Below are 23,493 nucleotides of genomic sequence, written 5' to 3' on the forward strand. Positions count from 1 at the left end.
TGTATTATTCATGCTACAAGCTCGCTAGACAGGACATGCCTTCTAAAATTGTTTCTAAAGTCTATTCTTACATACTTAATACACTTAAGTACATTCTACATAATATTATGCCTACTGCGTTAATATAATTGTCCCTTCAAGTGCCTACCATGGTACTTATAAGTAGTGAATGTTACATGTTACTTCACCAAAATTTACCTTAGGATAGGACTGTCCACGCTTCCATTTCAATGTTTTTTGTGTCTACCTATCGTCACTCCATTATTATGGTAACTTTAGACAGGCTGTGTTGCACCACCTAACTCTGACCGTAACTTTAACGATAACCAGTGTTTTTTGTATGGAGTTTGACAGATTTTTGACGTTTGTCATAGTTAAAGTAAAATGGTGCAACCCAGCCTTAGTGTTTTTGTAAAATTAACAGTCACCGGACATGATTCACCTTAATAAAGTACCTAATTTTTAAGACCAAAATATCACCTCCATTGTCAACAATAGTACAATACGTAGTATGAGGCTGGATAGATTCTGGCTGGGTTCCAGGCCCGACTCAGCGCGCAACGTGAACTGCATCAGCCTAGTGTTGTAACTGTGTCGATAGAATGTATCGATAAAAGATCTAGTCGATAACGCGCGTACGAGGTCGAGAGCCATTGTGCAAAGGCCGATTAGAAAGTGCTTGTTAATGTTTAGTGATGGGGGTGTTCGTCGATTAACGTAAAGTTACGTTGTGTATTTTTAAAGATAATAGAATATGAAAATAAGGTACTTGATACAAATAAGGCCTACGTTCTAATAAGGCCTATACATCAGAAAACACAGATAAATAAATCCAACCGGGACAATACTTCAAGGACACGTACTCATATGCCCTATAACCCGGTAGAGTGCTAGAGCATCCCGATCCACGATCCCAGCACCAATTGGCCCGCGTTCTTCTAAGGTGGTGGGTGATTTCGTGCTCCCTTATAAAAATCCGGCGATTTCATCTTAAGTTTTCGGTAAAATAGCGCTGTTTTAGATTAAGCTTTTCTTATAAATCGTTTCTAAATATATGTTACTAGCTAATAATTACCTTAATTTTTACTACTGGCTATAGATGCATTATTTGTAAATTTTTAAAGACAACAAGAGCGAGATATCTAATAAGGCCTAGGCCTTATTTCAGCATGGTAGGCCATATTAGATACTTATGTTAACACCTGATTACGGACAAATTCATTAAACTAAATGAGTCAAAGAGTAACAAAATATTTATTTAATAAGAATGTTACTAACAGCACAGAAAAGAAAAAGAAAACAGTGTCAAAAAAAATTACAAAACCTGTAAAAAAAGAAACAAAATACAAAAACAATAAAAAATAAGAAAAAAGAAGCCGTATGTATAATTCTTAAGGAAAGAAGAATAAAAGCTGGTATTATCATGCCTGTTTCGAAGACAAAATAGCAGATACGCCACCATAAATGACTGCTTTAGGTGGTATCACAAGTATTGTGTAGGAGTTCGCAAAGATGATTCAGAAGCCTTTTTATGCCCTGGTTCTAACAAAAATTGATATCTCATTTTGTTTACAAAAATTCAAGACTAAATGATGTTCCTAAACTGATTTATTTAAAAGGTTTTATGTGTAGGCCTTATTCGAACACGGTGTTTTAATAAGCCCTATCCAAAAAACAATATTGATTGTTTTTGATATTTTTTTTGATAATATTATGTAAGGAATCGTTACTTTGTTACTATGAATATTTAATTTTATCTATAATTTATGTATAATTCTTAATAAGTGGAATTTAAGTTTATCTAGAGATGTACAGCATATTTCTGTTTACTTGATAAGTAAAATTTTGATAACGCAAACAAATCGACGTGTTTAATGTTATAAGACCGTATTTTGTTTAATACAACCTGAATTTTAAGGTCTAGAGGCATTTGAATCATGTAGGCCTTATTCCGTGTAGGTGATTTAATAAAGCCAAAATCAGTGGTTTCGTAATTTGCTTATTTTGAATAGATTTAGTTAAAAATTGTGTTATTTTTTGTAATATTGCTAAAATNTGCTAAGGTCATTAATAAATATTAAGAAGAGAGTCGGGCCAAGAATACTGCCCTGGGGAACGCCATAGTTAATAGGCAGTTCATTACTAACATAGTTGTTCATTTTAACTGCCTGAGTTCTATCTGATAAGTAGCTATGAAAAAAGTCCAGTTGATTACCTCTGACACCCATTTTTTCGAGCTTTACTAGAAGAGATTCGGTGGGGACTGTGTCAAACGCTTTAGTAAGATCTAGGAATATGGTAAGTACTTTTTTATTTGAGTTGAGTGACTTAACTATAGTATCCAGTAGTTCGTGAACTGCGTCAGTCGTTGATCTCTTTTTCCTAAAGCCAAACTGTTGTGGCGACAAAAGGTTATAGTGTTCCAGGTAATCGACAAGTCTCTTGTTTACAATACGCTCTAGCACTTTGGAAACAGCTGGTAGGATTGCAATGGGACGGTAGTTGGTAACTAGATTCCCGTCACCGCTCTTGAAAATGGGTTGTACTATTGCCTTTTTTAATGCGGTTGGAAAGACGCCTTTAAGAAAGCATAGGTTAAATATGTGGGAGAGTATGGGCGACAAGATAGTGGAATATCGTTTAAGTATGACCGGAGAAATACCATCTCCACCCATTGCGGCATTCGATCTAAGTGACCAAATGGTATTATAGACCTCTTCAGCATCAGTATCTGAAAGTGCGAAGGAGGAAGATTGCTGATTCGAGTGGAGCGTGTGTGATACCCGGGAGACACTACTAAACTTATGAGCAAGTTCTTCTCCTATATTTACGAAGTAGCTATTTACCATATTGCAGGACTGTATGGGATTTTGAGCTAAGGTAAGTAATTTATTGGAAGTTTCTGGTTGTTTACTAGTATATGTAATTCTTTTAATATTATTCCACAATAGCTTTGGATTATTTCGAGCATTATTTAGTTCTTGGGTGTCATATTGCCTTTTAACTTTCTTGATAATTTTAGAACAAAAATTACGATATCTGGTATAGGTTAACCTAATAACATCGTTTTCAGGTGATTTCATATGTTTTTTATGAAGTTTGTCTCTAGTCCTCATGCACCGCAATAAGCCTGGAGTGATCCACGGCTTGATTATCGTTCTCCGAGAAGAAATTTTTATTTTGGAGCTATTACTTTTTATGGCGCTTGAGATTATATTAATAAATTCGTTGGTAGTCATTTCAGGGTCGTCAGATTTAAGAATAGCCGAGAAGTCGATGTTTTTGAAAGTTTCATCTAGAGTAGCATAATTAATTTTGGTAATAGTTTTGTCAATATTCATCCTGTGGGGTTTATTTTTAATGGAGAGCAATGAGGAGTAGTGGTCGGTGATCGTGGAGTCTAAAATAAGTGTAGTAGATGGGAGGTTCGTGCGGATAAAGATGTGGTCCAGACAATTGTTCTCTCTGGTTGGAAGAGTGTGAGCCGGTAGGAGACCGTGAAAAGCGAGGCAGTTTAAATAATCGTGCTGGCGGGAGTCTGTTGATGTCGGTTTTATGTCTATGTTTAAGTCTCCTGCAAGTATAACTGATTTGTATTTAGCTAAACCAACTAATATTGTATAGAGAGATGTGATAAAGGTGTCAATATTTTTGTTAGAAGGAGAGCGATAAACACATAAGATGGCTAGGTCCGAGTTGATTTTTACGATCAAGCCAGAGGCGGAGGACTGAAAATCGGGCTCTTCCAGACTTGTACAGAGATTTGATTTAACGAAGACAACAACTCCATCACTTTGGTTGAGGTGGGTTGAGGTTTTATGTAGTGTGTAGTTAAGTGGAGTTGGAATATATGTATTACTGAGGCATGGTAACCAGCACTCTGTCAAAACAAAAACGTCACATTCAAATGGGATACGCGCAGTGAGTGTTTCAAAATTATGATAGTTTTTATTTATTGATCGAATGTTTTGTGTAAGTATTTTAAATGAGTCTGATGGTTGTTTTATATAAAGCATCGACTGCTCGGGGCTACATAGGACTGCTTTTGGTGTAGCAAATCTGTCCAGCTCCTCGCCTAAGTTGATATGGCCACGTCTTTGGGTCTCTATATAGTTATGAGTTTGTTCAGGCATTTTTATTTTTGAAATTCATATGATCCAATAGAACAAACAAGTGTTTAATAAAGTAACGGATCGTACAAGAACAAGTAAGGCGGCTAGAAGTCAGTAGAGTTGGTTTAACCACAGCAAAAGTTATTTCAGAGCCTAGATTAACACAATAATAATATGTATTACGATAAAAGTATTTTAAAGTTTTAGATACCATCATAAAAAACTTAGTTTGTTTTGCAATTTTAGATAACTGAAAATCATGTGATAATTGTGTCGTAAGTGTGAGCATGTATAAGTGTAGTGTAAAAGTGTACGTGAAATATTTGATAAAATTTATATTAGTGTTTCCTTTATGAAGCATCAAACTTTTAATAAAAAATATAGAATTTTGGGCTAAAAGCCATATTAAATAAAGAAAAAAATTTAAAGCTATATCGAGAAAACTATTAAAATTAAAATTCCACTTTGCGTTATAAAGGACAAAGCAGTCGCAAAAATAAATAGAAAAAATTAAAATTAAAATAACGAGACATAGTCACTTGGACGTGGGTGTCGTCTTCTGCAGCTTAACTAGGTCAGTCTCTTCCTCGATTCGCAGGTGTGGTGACCCCTCTCTCTTGCGAAGATATACTTTCCCGAAAGATGTCCAGCAGAAGCTGAAGTCGTGTATTCTTGCAAAGTCCCGTGCAAGGTAAAATAAACGCCTACATTTAGGTGTGAGATGGTCGGAGACGAAGATTGGTTTGTGCGGGCCCTGACGACCAATAATTCGTGTGTTCAACTTATCTTCTTTCTCTTTCCTGCTCATTTTTTTAAAACTATGGACAACTGTTTCCTTTTTGATCACAGAAGTAAAGTCTACCACTATTGGTGCGACGGTGTTCACTTTTGAAGGTGGTCTGTAGACATCTCTAATGTCTGAAGGTTGTATATCCAAACTCACGGCCTTGCATACGTCTCTCGTAAAATTATATAGCTCTTGTTTAGACTCGTTCGGGAGTTTAGGAATACTCCTAATTTCTATTCTGGAAGCATAAGACTGTCTCTCCAAGTAATCAATTTTACTTTCCAACTGTTTAATATAGGTATTCTGGTCTTTACGTTCGTTTTTCATGCACTCCAATTCCTTTTGTATTTCATCGTATTTGAGGGATAAAAAGTTCATTGATGAACTCATGCTATCATTTTGAGCTTTTATTTCAGACAAGGAGGTCTCCACTCTATGAAGTTTGGTGTTTTGTTCCGTTACAAAATTCTCGAACATAGAACGTACTTCGTCCATGAAAGAAACTAGTTCAGATTCATATTTCCGCTTCATGCGTCTTGTGTTAATGTTTCTTAAGGGATCGGATGTACTTCCCCCAATGCTGTCCGACTNTTAATTATATTTGAATGAAACTGTGTCAATAACTTGTAACATTGTTATAATTTCAGAAAGCTTAAGATTGTCATCAACTTTGCCTAAGAATTAATACATTTTAAAATGTTTCTACATTCGATCGCTCTTTCATTCACACCTGTACTAAATACCAATTGCTATAATATAACTAATAATTAATATCGATTGACAACATTCAGTTTCATTATTTTACTTAGTTAAGGGTCAAGAGAATCAAACAAATGAAAACCATTAGAATCTGCCAATGGCTTACACATTTTTTATTTTTTTTAAGGGACGCGCTTGAAGCTTGAAGAGCTTTTCCAGCTTCACCGGGCAGAGTGGCGAGTACAGAAGGTACTCTAGCCGTGGTCACCTCACCGTATTTTAGCTAGTCTCTGCTACGCCCAGTACTGGAGTAATATTTGTATCGATATCGACAATTTAGTTGGCGTCCCTACAAGAATCGTCGGCAATAATCGACAGCCCATAGACCGCAGAGGCTCCGAACTTATCTCGATAGACAACTATATACTTGCAATTTTATACCAAACTAGCTTTTATGAGCTTGAACGAACTAGGTACCTACTTACTTTAATGGCGGATTATGCTAGTAGTTTAGTTTTGGTAAGAGATTTTAGGTAATTAGTAGAAGGGCAAGGGAAAATTTGGTTTTTAAAACTTGTGGTAGGAAGCTGCTTGATGGACCGACGACCTCGAGGATAAAAACTCAAGTAATACCTACCTAAGTTCATAAAAAAGCAAACATGAGGTAAGGGCGGGGCCATACTTAGCAGGAAAATTTGTATTTAAAAAAATTGGGACTGGAAGCGCTTGGTGGACCGACGACCTCTAGGAAACAGCTAGTAGCTAACTCGATAAAAAAGCGGACTTGTCGCTATTTTACAACAAGCAGATTAAAATGTATTTATTTTTTAAATTTTAAATTGGAAAAACATTAGGTATAACCTAAACAACAAAATGTGTTTGTTAACAATTTAAATAAATAACCTCTCTTATTATGTAGTATCTGTAAACGTACGACCTACATTATATGAGGCTGAATATTAATTCGAAAAACCTAATAAAGATATTAAAATACGACCTAGTTTCCAGATTTAACCATATAATCCCAATCCTCGATATCCTAGCCGTATTCCACAAAAAATATCTCATTTACCTACTACGCCTGGATATTACAAAAAAGCGGTATTTCTCTCTGAGGTTTTTATAAACTCTAAATAAAACTAATTTATGACTGTGTATTAAATATTCAGTTTTGTTGTAAAATAATGGTTGAAAATGATACTGAAATTGGTACATGCCAATATCGTTAAAAACGTTTAAAACAAACTCGTAGTACAGATGAAAATTCATTTTCTTACAGTTAACCTATGGTGCGAGCATACACACGAAGTATGGGCGACGCACGGCGAAAGTGTTTACACTACTTACACGTCTCGATCAATTAGTAATTAACTAGCATAGTTTAAGTCCTACTTGCACCATTCACCATTCACATTGACAATCTACAATAATTAAAATAAAATAAAACCTTTGTTGATATCAAAGTAAATGTAAAGAAAAGTACTTACATTACTCCAACCACGAAGAAAGTCCTTGAAAACTGCTCACTTATTCACTAATCACTTCTACACTATTTCACTAAAACAAACCTAACTACACTCACAATTTCATAAAATTACCTAAATTATAAAATTGCGACACATTGCAAGACATCAAGGCCTCTCAAACGACACTGACGTTTATTGAAGCGAAAACTTGAAAAGATGGCGTCCGTTCTTTTTTCAAAATTCGAAATATCAACCTGCGACATGAGACTGCGCAACTCGCGAGTGGACTAGTTAGTCAAATAAGAGACTGTTTACTGCATTTTTTTAAATATATTGGATATTTAATTTAATAAGAGTTTTATTTAATTAAATATTAATACCTAACTACCTTAATGGTCTTTGTGGAAATCCTTGGGGAAGGCCTTTGTCCAGCAGTGGACGTCTTTGGAACCTACCCTAAATAACATAAATTTTAATCATCAAAAGAAATCTTTTTTCCTTTCGATTGTCTTTGTGACTCAGTGGTAAGATGCTATACTCGTAATAGATGGTGAATTCGAGTCCAAAGGAGGGTTTTATTTTTCAAGTAAAAAATAATCAGGTTTTGGATACTAATGCATTCATAATAAATTTTTTGTATAAGAAAACTTCTCGATACAAATTTTAATGTTTTATATACTATTTTTCTATGAGGAAAGTTCAATGTAAGTAGTTAACAACAGCCAAATCGAAAAAAAATCAATAATACATCCATAAGGTGGACCGACGACATCATAAAGGTAGCAGGAAGGCGCTGGACGCAGGCCGCTACCAACCGGGCAACATGGAAAGCATTGGGGGAGGCCTATGTTCAGCAGTGGACGTCCTATGGCTGAGATGATGATATGAATAATACTTTCTTTGAACCCAAAATACAGCGAAAATACAAAAACTTTTTACTAAAAAATATTTAATGCGTGAAATATTTACAGCTTACATTCCAATAAAACTATAGTTACTTACACAATAAGAAAATTGACTAAGAAATAGCTAATTAAACTGACAATAACTACATTTTGGTAACTCATAGTCATACAGACATTCAAATTATTATCTAGGTACAATACTACTTACAATTCTTATGCATGTTAAATTAATTTAATTGGTTAAACTTCCTTAAAACTAAATAATTAATTATAGAAAAGCATCATTCTAAGTATTTTACGAACGTCTTTGATCAAGGGTTAGAATATGTTGAGTGGTTGAACTCACTTAACTCAGATGTTCTTAGATCGATTCCCAGATGGGACATTTGGAAAGTCACTTTTGTATGTATTTGCTCCTACTTATTTAGGACAATGCTTGAATAAACCTGAATTTAATTGAAAAAGAGGTGACCGAGTTTCTTCCGCCACTTCTTCTCTGCACCAGCCCATAATGTTGTCCCGAAGTTGTGGTAGGGCAAGCTATATTTGGGACGTGTATAAGTGCCCTGGAACGGGCCTAAGTACTGAATAAAAGATTTGTAAATAAGAAAAAGAAATATGAAGCTAAACTGGCAGGCAACTTAAGTCGTCTGTCCTATTGAGCCATGTCAAAGCCTAAGGCTCTTAGGATCGTATTATCAAGTTACACTCAAGTAATACACTCAAAAGCGTGTAGAATATTGTAATTCAACTGACTTTAAGACTTGAGCCTTTAGTCTAGACTCTAGACAAGTCACCCATTACAGTTTTGGTTTTAATTTAAAGAAAGTTTATTTTTTAGCGTAGGATGACTCTAGGTTAGAAAAGATATAAATGATAGAAAAGAAAAATAAGAAATCCCCTTGAGAAACATCCTTGAAAAAGAAAATCAGGGAAAAAATTGGTCAGAAAAGTACCAAGGTTTGAACGTACTTACTCGTACTTCATTTAACCTACACGATCAATTGAAGGAAATACCTACCCTACTATCTATTACTTACCTACAATATACAAAATTAGCAATCGAAAATAAGTTATAGCACACATAGCAATTAATTAAAAAATCCATTTAGATTAGGGCTCGTTCTCACGGAGACATCCCGTTTTTTGCAGGATTTGTTTTTTTATAATATTAACGTTCACAGTTCACACGAACATCCAGTTTGCAGTGTCCCGCAAAAAAACCGATTTGTTCCAAATTGTAATTCGAATTTCAAACATGTGTCACATGGAATGGAAGTCCCGTTTTGTAAGATCCTGCATTACTTTATCCCGCAAAAAACAAGCCTATTGACTCTAAACTGCGAAATATTTTCTTCTAAACTTCCAAATTATTTGTTAAAAGTTAAATATTTATTAATTCTATCAATATAACTGTTAGACAAAACCGGTTTCGGTCCAGATAAGTCAACTCTATTTCTCAAACTAGCTATAGTTGATACTAAGTAACTCATTGGCGTCGGCGAGACCGAAAAATCACTAGCTGTTCCATATTTCACAGGTGATTCTGTCACTGATACTGGAACAGTGCTTACTAGGGGCACGTTCCTAATATTTGTATAGAAATTAGTCTTTTTACCGCCTATTAAAACAACCCTTTCTGTGGTAGAACCAAAGTTTAAAGAACTAGGTGTGGTGGATGGTACGTTTATTGAAACTGGTGCTCTGGTAAAATATGATGGCTGTACTGTATTGTATGCATTTTTGGTTACTAGTAAGTCTTTTAGTTCTTCGTAAGAAGGTTTAACTGTAGATACTGATCCTATATTTAAGTTTTGGTTAACATTAGTATTTTGGTCTTCAATGAAAGAAGAGAATTTGCTTTTGTGTGGGGCATAATCGTAACTTTTGCTTTCGAACTCTTTAGAGAAATCATCATTATAATACTCTTTAGACCCGTCAGAGTATTGATTATAATAATCATTGCTTGGACTCTTCACATCAGTTCTGTAATCAGCTTTGTAATCACTTTGCTGACTGTAATCACGATCGTATTTGTTTTTGTCGTAATCATTGTGTTTGTAATCGTAATTGTGTCTGTCGTATGTTTGGTGATCGTCAAAGTTGTGATGATCGTTTATTTTATTATTATGCTGATAATTATCATTTTGGTTATAAATATAGTTATGTTTGTTATTGTCTATGCTGTTGCCAGAGGTTTTGTCTTCGTCGTCGTATCTGACATCAGCCTGGTAGCCATTTTCGTCGGCTGTGTAGGAAACAATCTGCATGCGTCCGTCTGGGAGTCGAACCCGGTACTCTCCGTTGGTGGCCGACCCTTTACTGTGTTGTCGGTGAGAGAAGTCGTCGCCAGTCTTCTGGTCTTTCACACGGTATGAGAACGCGTAGTTTTTGTTCTGGGAATAGTAGAAACTTTAGTTAGTGGTGGAATTTTAACATAAAGAACAAATAACAATAATAAAGTACGCTATTAACGTTCGGTCCAAAAGTTAATTAAAAGAGAATGTCATAAATATTATGAATTTACAATGTAAAAAAATTTAAGAAAATGGTATGGTATGGTAAACTAGAGGTGTCATTGCAAATTTCAAAAATATTATTCGTATTAGCAGGACGTCCACTGTTGGACAAAGGCTTCTCCAAAGATTTTCACAACGACCGGCCCAATGTTATGCGCATCCAGCTGCTTCAAGCGATCTACTTATACATAAATTGAAGTTGTTTATGTAATATTTACCTGCTCATCATTACCATCACTTTCATCATGACTGTTAATATCATTGCTCTTATGATGATGATTGTAGTAATCGGGAGTCTTAACCTGCTGGTCAAAAACATTGTACATTACTTAAAAATTGTACCACGATAGGCACCAGACAAATGATAAAAAAACTTAAAAATAATACATGTGTTATACAGGGTGGAATTTTGTAATTCTACCTGAAAGACAAAGGGAGAGAGCTACTAATACTGTAGATAGGAAATTTTACTTAAAGAAAACATTTCTTCATTTTTAAAAAGAAAGCATTCAAAGATTTCCGAAAATTCACCACCATACCATTCGACCAACAAATGTTTATGAATTTTGGTATAGAGATACATTACCTGGTACTCATACCGATCCTTCTGCCTCTGCTGCTGTATCTTGACGACCTTCTGCTTGGCGTGGTCAGCTATAGCTTTGTAGATCGGCGGCAGCACTGGTTTCTGGTGCTGTAAGAGATAATATCCTTATTATGTTCAATTACACAAAAAATGTATTATATTAGCAGCCTTAGATTGTGGGGATTGAGAGTCAAATCCTTCATTATTCGTTTCACCGAAATGACGTCCACGATGGACAAAGGCCTCCCCCAAGGATTTCCACAACAACCGGTCCTGCGCTACCCGCATGCAGACGCTTCACTAGATCGTCGGTCCACCTAGTGGGGGGCTGCCCACATTACGTCTTCCGTGGTCGCCACCATATCTACGAGATATGTGCCCTCATTATTGCTTTTTTTTAAATAGAGAGAATCGTGCTCCTGTAGTAGAGACAAAGACTACATAACTTTCCATGCATCAGAAGGAGAAATTACGGGACTATTACCACCTCTCGTTCCCACCGCTGCAACTCCTGTATAGCCAGGATCTACAGCTTGACTGCCAATAAAAACCCAACCAGTGAAGGCCGAGTTTGTCGCGGCGGAAAGTTAAACTGTCATTGGACCCGCAACGAAATTAATCAGAAGAATATAAGAGGAGTTCGAAGTTAAAGTTCGACTTCCCTCTAGTACAAAGCGGAAGACAGGTGACAAAACAAAGGAGAAACTACCAGTTTTTCTATAAAATCCTACCAGAAAGCGATTGTTTTTCGTATCATAGATTTCCTTGAACCATCAATCGTGGGGATATATTTCCCACCAAAACTAGGGCTAATCATTAATAAGCACGCAACTTACAATGGCAAAGGAACACCTGTTCGCGAACAATACGCGTTCATCAATCATAGCTTTGAATGGGGAAAAATTGTATCATACAACCGCTTGTATGGGGCGGGCCACGAAAGGAGAGAGAACTAGGGAATATTTTTTCTTAAAAATCACCAAGATAGATCGTTCCGAAGTCTCTTTTAGTTGGTGGTTTGTAACGTTTAGGGACACAAATTCGGTGTTTATACTTCATGAGCCGCCGAAGTGTAGTGAGGCAAGTCGTATCAACACAATATTTAATGGTCTAACTCTATGGTATAGATATAGATTAATGATTGTTCCTTCTAGTCGGTAGTAAGCATTTGTGTTTTGTCTCGCTCAAGTGTATTTAATCACATGAAATTTGTATCATCGCTAATATTTTAGATTATTCTCGAATAGGGTAATGCCATCAGTATTCGTTAATGACTATCTAGTTTCATTCGAAAGTTTCGAATGGAGATGCTAGCAGGAACGACAGAGATCCAAAAATATGAAATTAATCAGACAGACGGTTTATCATGCTAAAGCACGAAATCACTTTATAACCGTAATTTATATTCACAATCAGGCCACAGAGTATGCGTAGTATAAACTCATGGTGAGCTCAATGACTGATCAATCTGCCGGTTTAGTGGCCCCACTCCATTCTGCTAAGATCGCAAGCCAGTGAGCTAGCTTAGGTCTGTCTAGCCTACATTACACGACTCGGTCTGGACAGTCGACTAATAGAGCGATTGTGTTGTCTATATTGTCTACTGCATGACGGTATCAACAGAGTAAATACAAATGAGTAGGTCATCTTCATAGAAACGCACCGAGCGCGGTTTGTATGTGAGCGCGCCAATACGTATGCGGCGCGCACGCACATACCTACTGACAAAATTTAGCGTGGATTAGCGGTGAGGTGCGCTGAATTTTGTGAGTGTGTGGCGCGCTCGGTGCGTTTCTATGAAGATGACCTACTCATTTGTATTTACTCTGGTATCAAGCAGTAGACAATGTAGACACAACACGCGTTCAGAGACGCGTTATTATAATGACTGGATTGTCTGGTGGTTCACATTCAAAGCTAGCTATAATTGCGGGATTGAATCCCAATGAGATAAAGTGTGATGACCACTCACGAGGCGGACGGATGACCGCATAAAGGTAGCAGGAGGGCGCTGGATGCAAACCGCTACCAACCGGTCAATATGGATATCATTGGGGAGACCTATGTTCATTGTTCACCAGTGGACGTTCTGTGGCTGAAATGATGATGATGAACTACAAGCTTTGGCCTGTGGCTTCGCTCTCGTGCATTTCGATCTGTTATAAAAAGAAATTTTCGTGACCGTGTTTCAAAAATCAGGATAAAAATTATTGTAATAATAAATAACATAAATAAATATCCTTGGACATTTTACACTGCGCTTCTAGTCCCAAACTAAGCAAAGCTTGTACTATGGGTACTAGAAAACGGATATAAACATACTTCGATACTTTTTTTTGTAAATACATACTTATTATACATAGAAAACACCAAGTCCAATACAAACAAATACCTATGTTCATGCACACAAATGTTTGTACTGTGCGGGAATCGAACCCGCTACCTCCGGGATAGTTGTCCGTTTCGAACCACTACATTAAACGGCCGACAAATTATAATATGTAATGTTTTCATTAAATCTGAATATACTCGTAAACTGTCTGTCTACGGTATACGTTCGATAGGTACTGAACGATATTAATACCAGATTGTTTATTCATAATTACAAAAACTACCTCTGAAGTATTTTGTTAAGCAAATGCTAAATAGCAGCCACCGTGGGACTATGAATTTTGATGCGTTCCGATCACAGACCACTGTGGGCTATAGACTCAGAAGAAAGCTTAATAAGTAAAAGTACCTGGTAATAAATATTATGAACAGTCAAGGGCACATCAGAAAATACAAACATATCCGCGTACCGGAAAACGCAGCGTTTGACGTCCACCCACTAGGTGGACCGGCGACATCGTAAAGGTAGCAGGAAGACGCTGGACGCAGGCCGCTACCAACCGGGTAACATGGAAAGCATTGGGGGAGGCCTATGTTCAGCAGTGGACGTCCTATGGCTGCGATGATGATGATTTACGAGTATAAGCAAATCGGTTGTTTATTTATTGTTGTCACCTTCACCCTTAAAAAGAGGTGTCTACGAACTTAACTTGTCTAGTACTCCGATGGACTTAAATTAATACCTATGAATTTGTAATGGAGCCCGGATTAGAGTTAATACTGTAGCTTTGCAGGATGTCCACCGGGATTTGTTTTGGGGGTCGCAACTTCGCAAAAAGTCAGTTCCAGTTTGTACTTAAAAGGTATTCAAAACAGAGGCAGAAATAAATAAAAGGAATCTGAAGTAATCGTGTTTCAGGAATATTATTATCATCTTTTAAATACTATAGTCTGAGCCCCGATTACGGTAACTTTTAACGTCTACAATCTAGACGCGTTTCTGATTTTGCAATACGATTGGTCAAAACAGCTGACGTACGCTGTTGAACGACCAATCGTATCGCAGAATCGAGAAGCGTGTCTGGATTGTTGACGTTAAAAATTACCGTAATCGGGGCTCTGGTCTGCGAGCACGTAGAATTTTGTCCAATAACCCCAAGCGATAAGGATGGGTAGCTTGGGGTCATTGGACAAAATTCTACGTGCTCACAGACCGGGCTTTAGTCACATATTATTGCTAAAATTAAAGAGTCGGTGGTCGATTCCCGCCAGAGCCAAATGTTAGTGTGAGACTTTTAATTCATGCAGGTGGCATTTACGCGTCTGTCTAATTAGTAATTTTAAAAATTGATTATTTACCTTCATAGCTACATGAAATAGATTTTTGAAGTGTGAGCTATTTTATGCATTTCAGCCTCCAGAACATCTACTGCTGAACAATGAACACAGGCTTCCCCCAATGATTACCAGATTCACCGAATGGTAGCAGCTTGCATTCAGCGCCTTCCTGCTGCATTCATATGATGGCCAGTAGGCCTAAGATGCGCACCGTGATAACTTTTATCAACGTCAAAATGTATGGGCAAAATCGATAAAATGGCGTGATAACTGCTTATCGCGGTGCGCATCTTAGACCTACTGGTCTGCTAAAGCTATCAGATAAAACAAAACTCACCTCATAATCATCATATCTCTCATAATCATAGTCCTGGGTCGGCGGCGTGGCTATCGCATACGCGAAGGGCCGGTAATCCTTCACCCTGGCCAGGAAGGGCTTGATGATGGAGCTGATCTGGGTTCCCTGGGGAATGGTGTTGTTCTGAGGGTCGGTGTTCAGGTCACTCCTGGCTATCGACTCCAGGAGGGGACGGGAGGTCACGATGAGGGGTGGCCGGGGTGGTGGCGGCGCGTCGTTAGGGAACAGCACTGGGCCTTGCCTGGGAAGAGAGAAAAATATTTGTAGCAAATCAAATCTACTTAGTTTGGAATAAATGAATTAGCACCTCAAAATCGTCAATGCAAGAACTCTATAAGATAGAGCTCTTAAATTTCTCACGATTTTTGCTTTACCAGCGCTCTTCTCACGATTTTTTCTAAACAAAAATTTGTTATTTAGAAGCGCTAAACAATTTTACTAAAACTTGCAGCATCATCATTTCAGCCACAGGACGTCCACTGCTGAACATAGGCATCTACCAATGATTTCCTCATCACCCAGTTGTGAGCGGCCTGTATCCAGCGCCTGCTACCTTTACGAGTACCTTTCCAGTACTTTACTGTAGTAACAGTAAAAATTAAAAGTGGGATAATCTTTCCCGAACATTTATAATGCGAGCCTTTTCAGGGCGAGAGTGAATAGGCACTTACAGGGCAGATATGTAGCATCCTAGACTGCATCTGACTTAACATCAGGTGCGATTGCGGTCAAATACCTGCCTAAAAAGTACTTACAATGCTACACCAGAATATTAGTACAAAGGCTATAATTTATCCAAACTGTCTGTGAGTCTAGAAACTAGTTTAGTTATTATCAGCCGCTGAAGTTTATTAATTACACAGGATAGACTTGACGCATGCAGTTTCTAGCGCTTTAACGTTTCCGCTAAACAACGAAATTAGGGTTAGATTTCGAGTTGAACTCTGGGAGAACTTTCTTGATGTGCTCCATGCAATTCCTGTTTGCTTTAAATACACTGCGAGGGCCGTAGTGAGGGGCAACGTATTTTGGGAACAGGTTACAATCCCATAAAAACAAATCGATATATAAGTACTTCCACTGGGGCGTGTGGTACATATAGTTAGGCAAAGTTTTTATTTTTTATTGATGAACACTAGTTTTTTTTTTAAACCAACATTCTCGAAATTAATAAAGCAATACGGAACGCTTTCTTCTTCTTGTCGTGTCGACACAAACCTACACAGCGTCAGCCCAAAACTCCGCCACAAGAGTGGCGCTGTCACTCTTCCTCCGTGCAGTTATTTGGGCATGCAGGGCACGACATCATGTGCTTCGTCGACTGGGAACAAAACCACTTTTGCACTCCAAGTTTGAGACATCCAAGAATCCCCACCTGACCAGATTGTCCTTACTACGGCCGACCTGCGTCTGAAGTCTATACGGAACCCTGTCCCAGTGACATCGCTACGTTCGAATCACGAAACACAATGGTTTTTTGCTCATCTTCTACAGTTCTACACTGTCACACTAGTAAAAATCACACTCAATCAAAATCAAAATCAAAAATATTTATTCAGTTTAGACCACAAGTGGTACTTAATATAAAAAAAGAAAAGGTAGCCCTTATGGGGCACTTTACATGTCTCCTTATCTTTTGGGCCCTACCAGCGCTTCGAGACAAACATATGACAAGTGCTGAGAAGAAACGCCGGAACAAACTAGTATGCTATCTATTGTACCTTCTATGAAAGGTAATGATCAGGCCGAAGGTGGAATCGAGCCGGAATCCTCAACTACAAAGAAGGTAGTACCTAGCCAGGTGGACTTAGAACAAGCCCTACCTTCAATAAATACAAACGAAAGATACTTTGCATTTAATGCATCGCAACATACTCGATTACTCGTACCTAGTACTCGTATTTCCGTCACTCAAAGCCAAAAACTAGGTAATCCCTCCTATTAAGCCCCATCCCTATCCTCGTATCGATTTTAGCTCTGAATTATATTATGTCGTTGAATATGCTACAGTCATTACAAATTATAGCGCATTCGCCATTCGTGTGTTGTTCCAGTGTTGGAGGCTTGGGGTAAATCATTTAGACGTTTCAACTATAATTAATTTTAACGTCTTAGTCGGCGTACTAATTCAAAATCAATTAGACTAGAGCTGGGTTGTGAGGCAAATTCTTGGGGTCAAAGACATCAGAACCACCAATGCGGGCGGTGGAGGACCGTTATGGAAATCTTTGGGGGAGGCCTTTGTCCGGCAATGGACGTCATTCAGCTGAAACGACGACCGGTGGTTGCTGGATGTTGCAAAAGGTGACTAACTCGTGGAACCCTAAGTAGTCGCATGAGACCGCGGTTACAATTGATTTCCATTGAATTTCTCCTTGTACTTGAAGGTCTAAGGGACAAATATGCGAACATCAGGTCTCCCAGCCCGCTGGCCAGCGTAGGGAGTGTTGGTCAAATCCTTCATTTACATCTGGTAAATAAGAGAGGGTCGTACTCCTGCAGTGGAAACTAAATGACCTGATGATGATGACTTACAAAATAAGTATGTTTACACATATCACAAGTTTTGCTTATTTGCGACTAGCATAAACTGTCCAAGGACTTCGTAGATTCAATAGCAGACCGTAATCCTACTAATATTATAAATGCGTAAGTTTGGATGGGCACATAGCTCGAAGAGCTGATGGCCGCTGGGGCAGGAAAGTTTTTGAGTGGCGACCACGAGCTGGAAGACGTAGCGTGGGCAGGCCTCCCACTAGGTGTACCGACGATCTGGTGAAGGTCGCGGGAGGTACCTGGATGCAAGCGGCGCAGGACCGGTCTTTGTGGAAATCCTTAGGGGAAGCCTTTGTCCAGCAGTGGACGTCTTTCGGTTGAAACGAACTAAGTTTGGATGTCTTGATGTCTGGATGGATGTTTGTTATTCTTTGACGCAAAAACTACTGAACGGATTTTGATGAAACTTTACAGTATTATTCTTTATAACCCAGAATAGCATATAGGCTATAATTTATGACGATCTGTGACAAATTAAATTTCACGCGGGTGAAGCCGCGGGCAAAAGCTAGTTCGTGTATAAAGTTCACAACAAGGAAATTACATTCGCACATTATGACTTCAACTAACTTATCATATCTCATACTGTTTCGGTAGCCTCATACATAGGTACTCGTACAGTAAACTACTCGTAAACCTCTCATCTACACTAATATTACGAGTATACAGGGTGTCCCAAAACAATGCATAACCTTGTAACTATCATAAGCCTATAAAGAGGAAAGATTAGATTGTTTAGTTTGTATTTTGGCTTCGAAAGTACTAGACTGATTTGAAAAATTCTTTCACCATTTATGTATGTATGGTATAGCATTCTACACTATTTCTGATTAACATAGGCGGTACAAAATTAATCATCATTATATAATCATTTCAGCCATAGGACGTCCACTGCTGAACATAGGCCTCCCCCGATGACTTCCACATCGCACGGTTGGTAGCGGCAGCGGTAGTTGGTACAAAATTCGGTAGTTCATAAATAAGTTTGAATAAAATTCAAATACAACATTTCACGGAATGTTCTCCACATTTTCAACTTTCAATACAACAATAATATTGTTAATCCGAACAGTTCTGCTATCATCGCATCTGCAAGAAAGTAATTACGAAGTGAAACAACAAACTCTAGCCGGGAATTGAACCTTGTACTGTACGAATTACCAGAGCCTAATGGGAAATCAATAGAAGGTTAGCGGCGAGATCAAATACTGGCCACGGTGTTCACAGTCAAAACAGAACAGTATTAGCTATCGCTAATCAAATGACGTCCACTGCTGGACAAAGGCCTCCCCCAAGGATTTCCAGACCGACCGGTCCTGCGCTGGCCCGCATCCAGGTGCTTTCCGTGACCTTCACCAGGTCGTAGGTCCACCTAGTGGGAGGCCGCCCTATACGTCTTCCGGCACGTGGTTGCCACTCGAGAACTTTTCTGCCCCAAGAGCCATCAGTTCTACAAGCTATGTGCCCTCCTGCTGTCCCTAATTTTAACAATTCTGAGACCTATGTCTGTAAACACAAGTGTTAATACCGAATATAAACTCGTACTTCTCCTAATTTTTAAGTTCCAAAAAATGTATTTAAGCTTATCGTTCACCATCTCTGAGTAAAGTGTTAAGTAGGATAACTCATTGTAATAGTAACGAAACCATGACACTTACGCCCATATTCACAAACGTTACTATGATGACAGTTTACTTTCCCCGGGACAAACTTGACCTTCACTAGTTGGGTTTTTATTGGCGGTCAAGCTGTAGATCCTGGCTACACAGGAGTTGCAGCGGTGGGTAAGAGAGGTGGGAATAGTCCCGTAAACGTTACTATGAGGTCTCACAGTGTGCGTGGATGCACAGGGTGACACACGAACCAATCACAGAGCTTTATTCAACCCCGTGCGGTCGATTTGCTGCTTCACTTAAGCAAGTATCGTTTGTGAATTGCCCGTAAGTACTTAAAACTTTACTCTGAGATCGTGAGACCCCTAGCTAGAGAATTTTTCAGACTTTTTGCAGGATTGGCTGTTATTCCCTTAGCTGTGACCAAACTAACTGAACAGTTTAACCGAATCCCGCACGTTTGGTTTCAATTTATTCTGTTTTAACATACTTTCGATAACGAATTCAAATTAAATGAAACCCGACACCGATGTCCGTTGTAATTCGGTCATTTGATTGCCATAATTTGAAATGGGTTAAAGTAATTACAATTTAACGCAGGAGCTGTGTTCTTTTAATTAAAATTACATTACCAATAATAATACATACTGAGTATATTTTAATGCATTTATTTAGCTTCTAAGCCTTGTTATGCATAAAAAAACTTATGTCGAATTCACAAACTCTGTTGAGGAATAAGTAAATAATTATTGTGTACTTCTGTAACAAAATTAATAAATCGATTAAATATTTTGTCTTCTAGTGGTCACAAATTAGATTTATCCTTTTTTGTCAAGGATCGATCGATTTTTATGAGCTGGCAAAACGTTTCTTCTTAGATTAGGTGATTAAAAATTGGAAATACCTGTAAACATTACCTCTAGATTCTGATTTCCAAAATCAATTAGCCAGTAATCATTGATTTCATATGAATTTAAAATCGAGCGCAGGCAGACAAAAAATAGCCTATTTTATTAACAACTAGCGGCCGCCCGCGACTTCGTACGCGTGGATCCCGTTTTACCCACTTAGGGGTGGAGTTTCGTAAAATCCTTTCTTAGCGGATGCCTACGTCATAACATCTACCTGCATGCCGTTCAGCCCGGTCCGTCCAGTGGTCTGGGCTGTGCGTTGATAGATCACTATGTCAGTCAGTCAGTCAGTCAACTTTGAGTTATATACATTTACATAATCGACATGTAAGCAAGGAATTTGTTCATTGTCCCGGTATTCCTGTATTTTATTACAAGGATAGATAGATTTAATAATCTTTTCGTCCGATATCCGGCTATCTGGGCACGGATTACCGCGTCAGCCGGCTTACAGGATCGGACAGGGCTTAGCTAATTCACAATCTGGGTAGGAACTTGGCTTAATCTGTAACGTTTTAAACTGGAGGTCAGAGTTTAAGTTTGGTGTCACTCTGGGACATGAGGGCTTTGTATAATTTTAACCGTGAGGGAACTTTTGAAAATATAGAGGAAAAATGATTCACATGTCAGACAAATTGAGTATAGATAGAGCTTATAAAGTTTGACACAGGTGTGCTCTGGAAACGCTCAAAATACCTTATTTGAAAGAGCTCTTACTAAGGATGCTTACGATTTACCGACCTTATTATTAAGCAACTAGCTTACCACCCGTGGCTTCGCCCGCGTGGAATTTTTCGGTTTTTATATAACCTCTGACCCTCAGCAATAATGTGGCTTTCTATTGGTGAAATATTTTTTTAAATCGATTCAGTAGATCACGAGATTACAATTTAACAAATATATAAACACACAAACTTTACCTCTTTATAATATAAGTATAGATTAAAGAAACTCGTGCTAAAAAGAAAAATGTATGACGGTATGTGGGATGTCCACACCCCCGCAAGGTGGATAGATGACCTCACAAAGGTAGCAGGAAGGCAAAAAATGCAGGCCGCTGCCAACCGGGCAATATGAAAATTATTGGGCGGAGGCCTTAGTTCAGCAGAATGTCCTCGGCTGAAATTATCCCGGTATGATTCCTGTTTATTTAATAGAAAGAAAGAAATAAAGAACGAAAGAAATAAATAAAGAAACTTCACCTAGTTAAGGACAAAGAAGGTGTACGGAAATAAAGACAGAAATAGCACATAAATGTTACAAGGAAGTAAAAAGTGAACTGAGCAGTGCTACCCTTTCTCATGACTCAGCCTATGCCGTGGCCCACGGTGGGGAAGGCCACGACGCTGGTTTTCAGTGTGCCCCAGGCCGAGTGGAAGTTACGGACACTAACCTAAACGGCATATCAACAAGACCGTTTAAATATGCTGATGATTATTATGACAGTAGAGCATGTTTTGCAATATTAATCAACTCACTTGGTAGTCTCAGGAACCCTGAAGTCCTGACCATACTTCGCAGCGAAGGCGTGGTGGTTGAAGTGCCGAGGACTGAGGAGAGAAGACGGCGTGGCTTCTTCTGTCTTCGCTCCAGAGAAGAGAAGCACGAAGAATATTAGTGACATTTTGAGGATCTGAAAAGAATAAACTACTTTTACTTGGGATATTTTTGAGTTCCTTCTTGCGATTTCTTGTACTTATTGCCTGAAACGCAAAGAAACAGTCACAGAATCCACTTGTAGAGGAGTTTTGGGTACAATGTGTAGGTTTTTAGTTGTCGACACGAAAAGAAGGAATCCAAACTCTTCGTTTTTTTACATACAAAAAGACGCCCAAAACTTGATTCAATCTCGTCATAGGCTTCTTATTGGTGGATTTTCAGCACAAAATCTGTGGTGTTCGAGGCCTGTATTCATAAACATTACTATGAGGTCTCACAGTGCGCGTGGACGCACAGGTGACATACGAACCAATCATAGAGCTCTATTCAACGCTGTGCATTCTATTTTCTGCTTCACTTAAGCAAGCCTCCTTCAATAATTACACACATAGATAGATAGGTACTCTTTTTTATATTCTTTTGTACACCATATACAACTAATTATATGTATAGCTAGTTAATGCGTATTTTCTTTATAATGTAAGTAAGTATTTTCTAAGCACCCATAATAACCGCTTATTTCTTCATCACACAAAACATGTCACTAATTTTAAATACTCAGAAGTAAGTACTTACATTTTCAAGTTAATGGGTCAATTAACAAAAATGTACTCGAATGAAGTAATAACGGCTGTGGCCTAAGTAAATTAAGATCTTAAAGTATTCACAGATGTCCCAATTAAGATTGAATTCACCATAATTGACACTATCTCATACACTGCGCACCATGGAATTAAGAAAATGATAGAGTATGTGGGAAAATTCCACCATCATTGTATTAAGTAAGCATTTAAGTTTTTAGGGGAATCGGTCAAGGCTTTAAGCTTTTGAAGACGTATCTATAGAGATATCCATGATTTGATATGTAGCTGTGCCTGCGACTTCGTACGCGTGTAACAGTTTGAATAATATTTTCTATTTTTGCAACATTTTTCTTTTCTGCTCCGCCCCTATTGGCTCTAGGGTGATATGCCTAAGCCTTTCTCTATAATTAGGCTATCCAAACCATATATATTTTTCTAGATTCTAGACACAGGACCCCTTCATCTTTTAGGCTCTAGATTTAAACTGTTCGTGACTTCCCACAATTTCGTACAAAAGAATAATAAAACTTGCTTTTGAAGTATAAATAAATAAGTATATTTAGCACCACGCTTTTTGCAACCTTCTGCCATTCAACCTATAAAAGACGAAATCAGTAAAAGAAAATATTTTTAGATTCCACGAAATGTTTCCAAAATCGATATTTGAGAAGATTGAGCGGAACTTCTTGATCTTTTGAAATACGAGAGTGTTTCCTGGAAGTTTTTATTATTGGAATAAAATAGCATTTTGTTTGGAATATCAATTTCTTGTAAGGCGACTAAGGTAGAATATGCAAACATCAGGTCTCCTAAATCCTCCATTTTGCCTCGTCTAGTTCCTAGGGCATGTCCCAACAAACTTGAAAAGGTTAATAGCTTGAAAACTTTTTCATGAATATTTAGAATATTTCGGACACAACACACTTCTCTGTTCCGCTTTGGTGGAGACCGGGCCTATGTATCGTTTTTATATATTTTACTTTTCTTTCATTTATTTCGCTTTTAGATCACTGCCAAGCGATTAACTGGCAGAGAATGCCCTTCGTTAGTTTAAGCCGAATGACGTCCA

The 23,493-nt window shown here is 38.1% G+C and overlaps 1 protein-coding gene across 1 annotated transcript; it reads right to left on the reverse strand.

The window, feature by feature from the left end:
- Positions 1-8,026: 8,026 nt before the first annotated feature.
- On the reverse strand, positions 8,027-21,805 carry CPR132 (cuticular protein RR-2 motif 132). Its single transcript, XM_028309748.1, has 5 exons — positions 21,660-21,805; positions 15,081-15,342; positions 11,075-11,182; positions 10,707-10,793; positions 8,027-10,365 (listed from the first exon to the last, which is right to left on the reverse strand). Exons 1-5 carry the CDS (start codon positions 21,803-21,805, stop codon positions 9,340-9,342), a joined length of 1,629 nt encoding a protein of 542 aa, XP_028165549.1. The 3' UTR covers positions 8,027-9,339.
- Positions 21,806-23,493: the final 1,688 nt, after the last annotated feature.

This window comes from Ostrinia furnacalis, unplaced genomic scaffold, assembly GCF_004193835.3.
Source record: "Ostrinia furnacalis isolate ACB-3 unplaced genomic scaffold, ASM419383v2 OfSCF0213, whole genome shotgun sequence".
NCBI lineage: Eukaryota > Metazoa > Arthropoda > Insecta > Lepidoptera > Crambidae > Ostrinia > Ostrinia furnacalis.

Bases quoted from the DNA above. Each gene is read 5' to 3' on its own strand.
- CPR132 (XM_028309748.1), bottom strand. From the start codon at position 21,805: ATGTCACTAATATTCTTCGTGCTTCTCTTCTCTGGAGCGAAGACAGAA. The intron at 15,343-21,659 runs GTGAGTTGATTA...CTCTCTTCCCAG, and splicing joins AGGGTTCCTGAGACTACCAA to GCAAGGCCCAGTGCTGTTCC. The intron at 11,183-15,080 runs GTGAGTTTTGTT...TATCTCTTACAG, and splicing joins AGAGATATGATGATTATGAG to CACCAGAAACCAGTGCTGCC.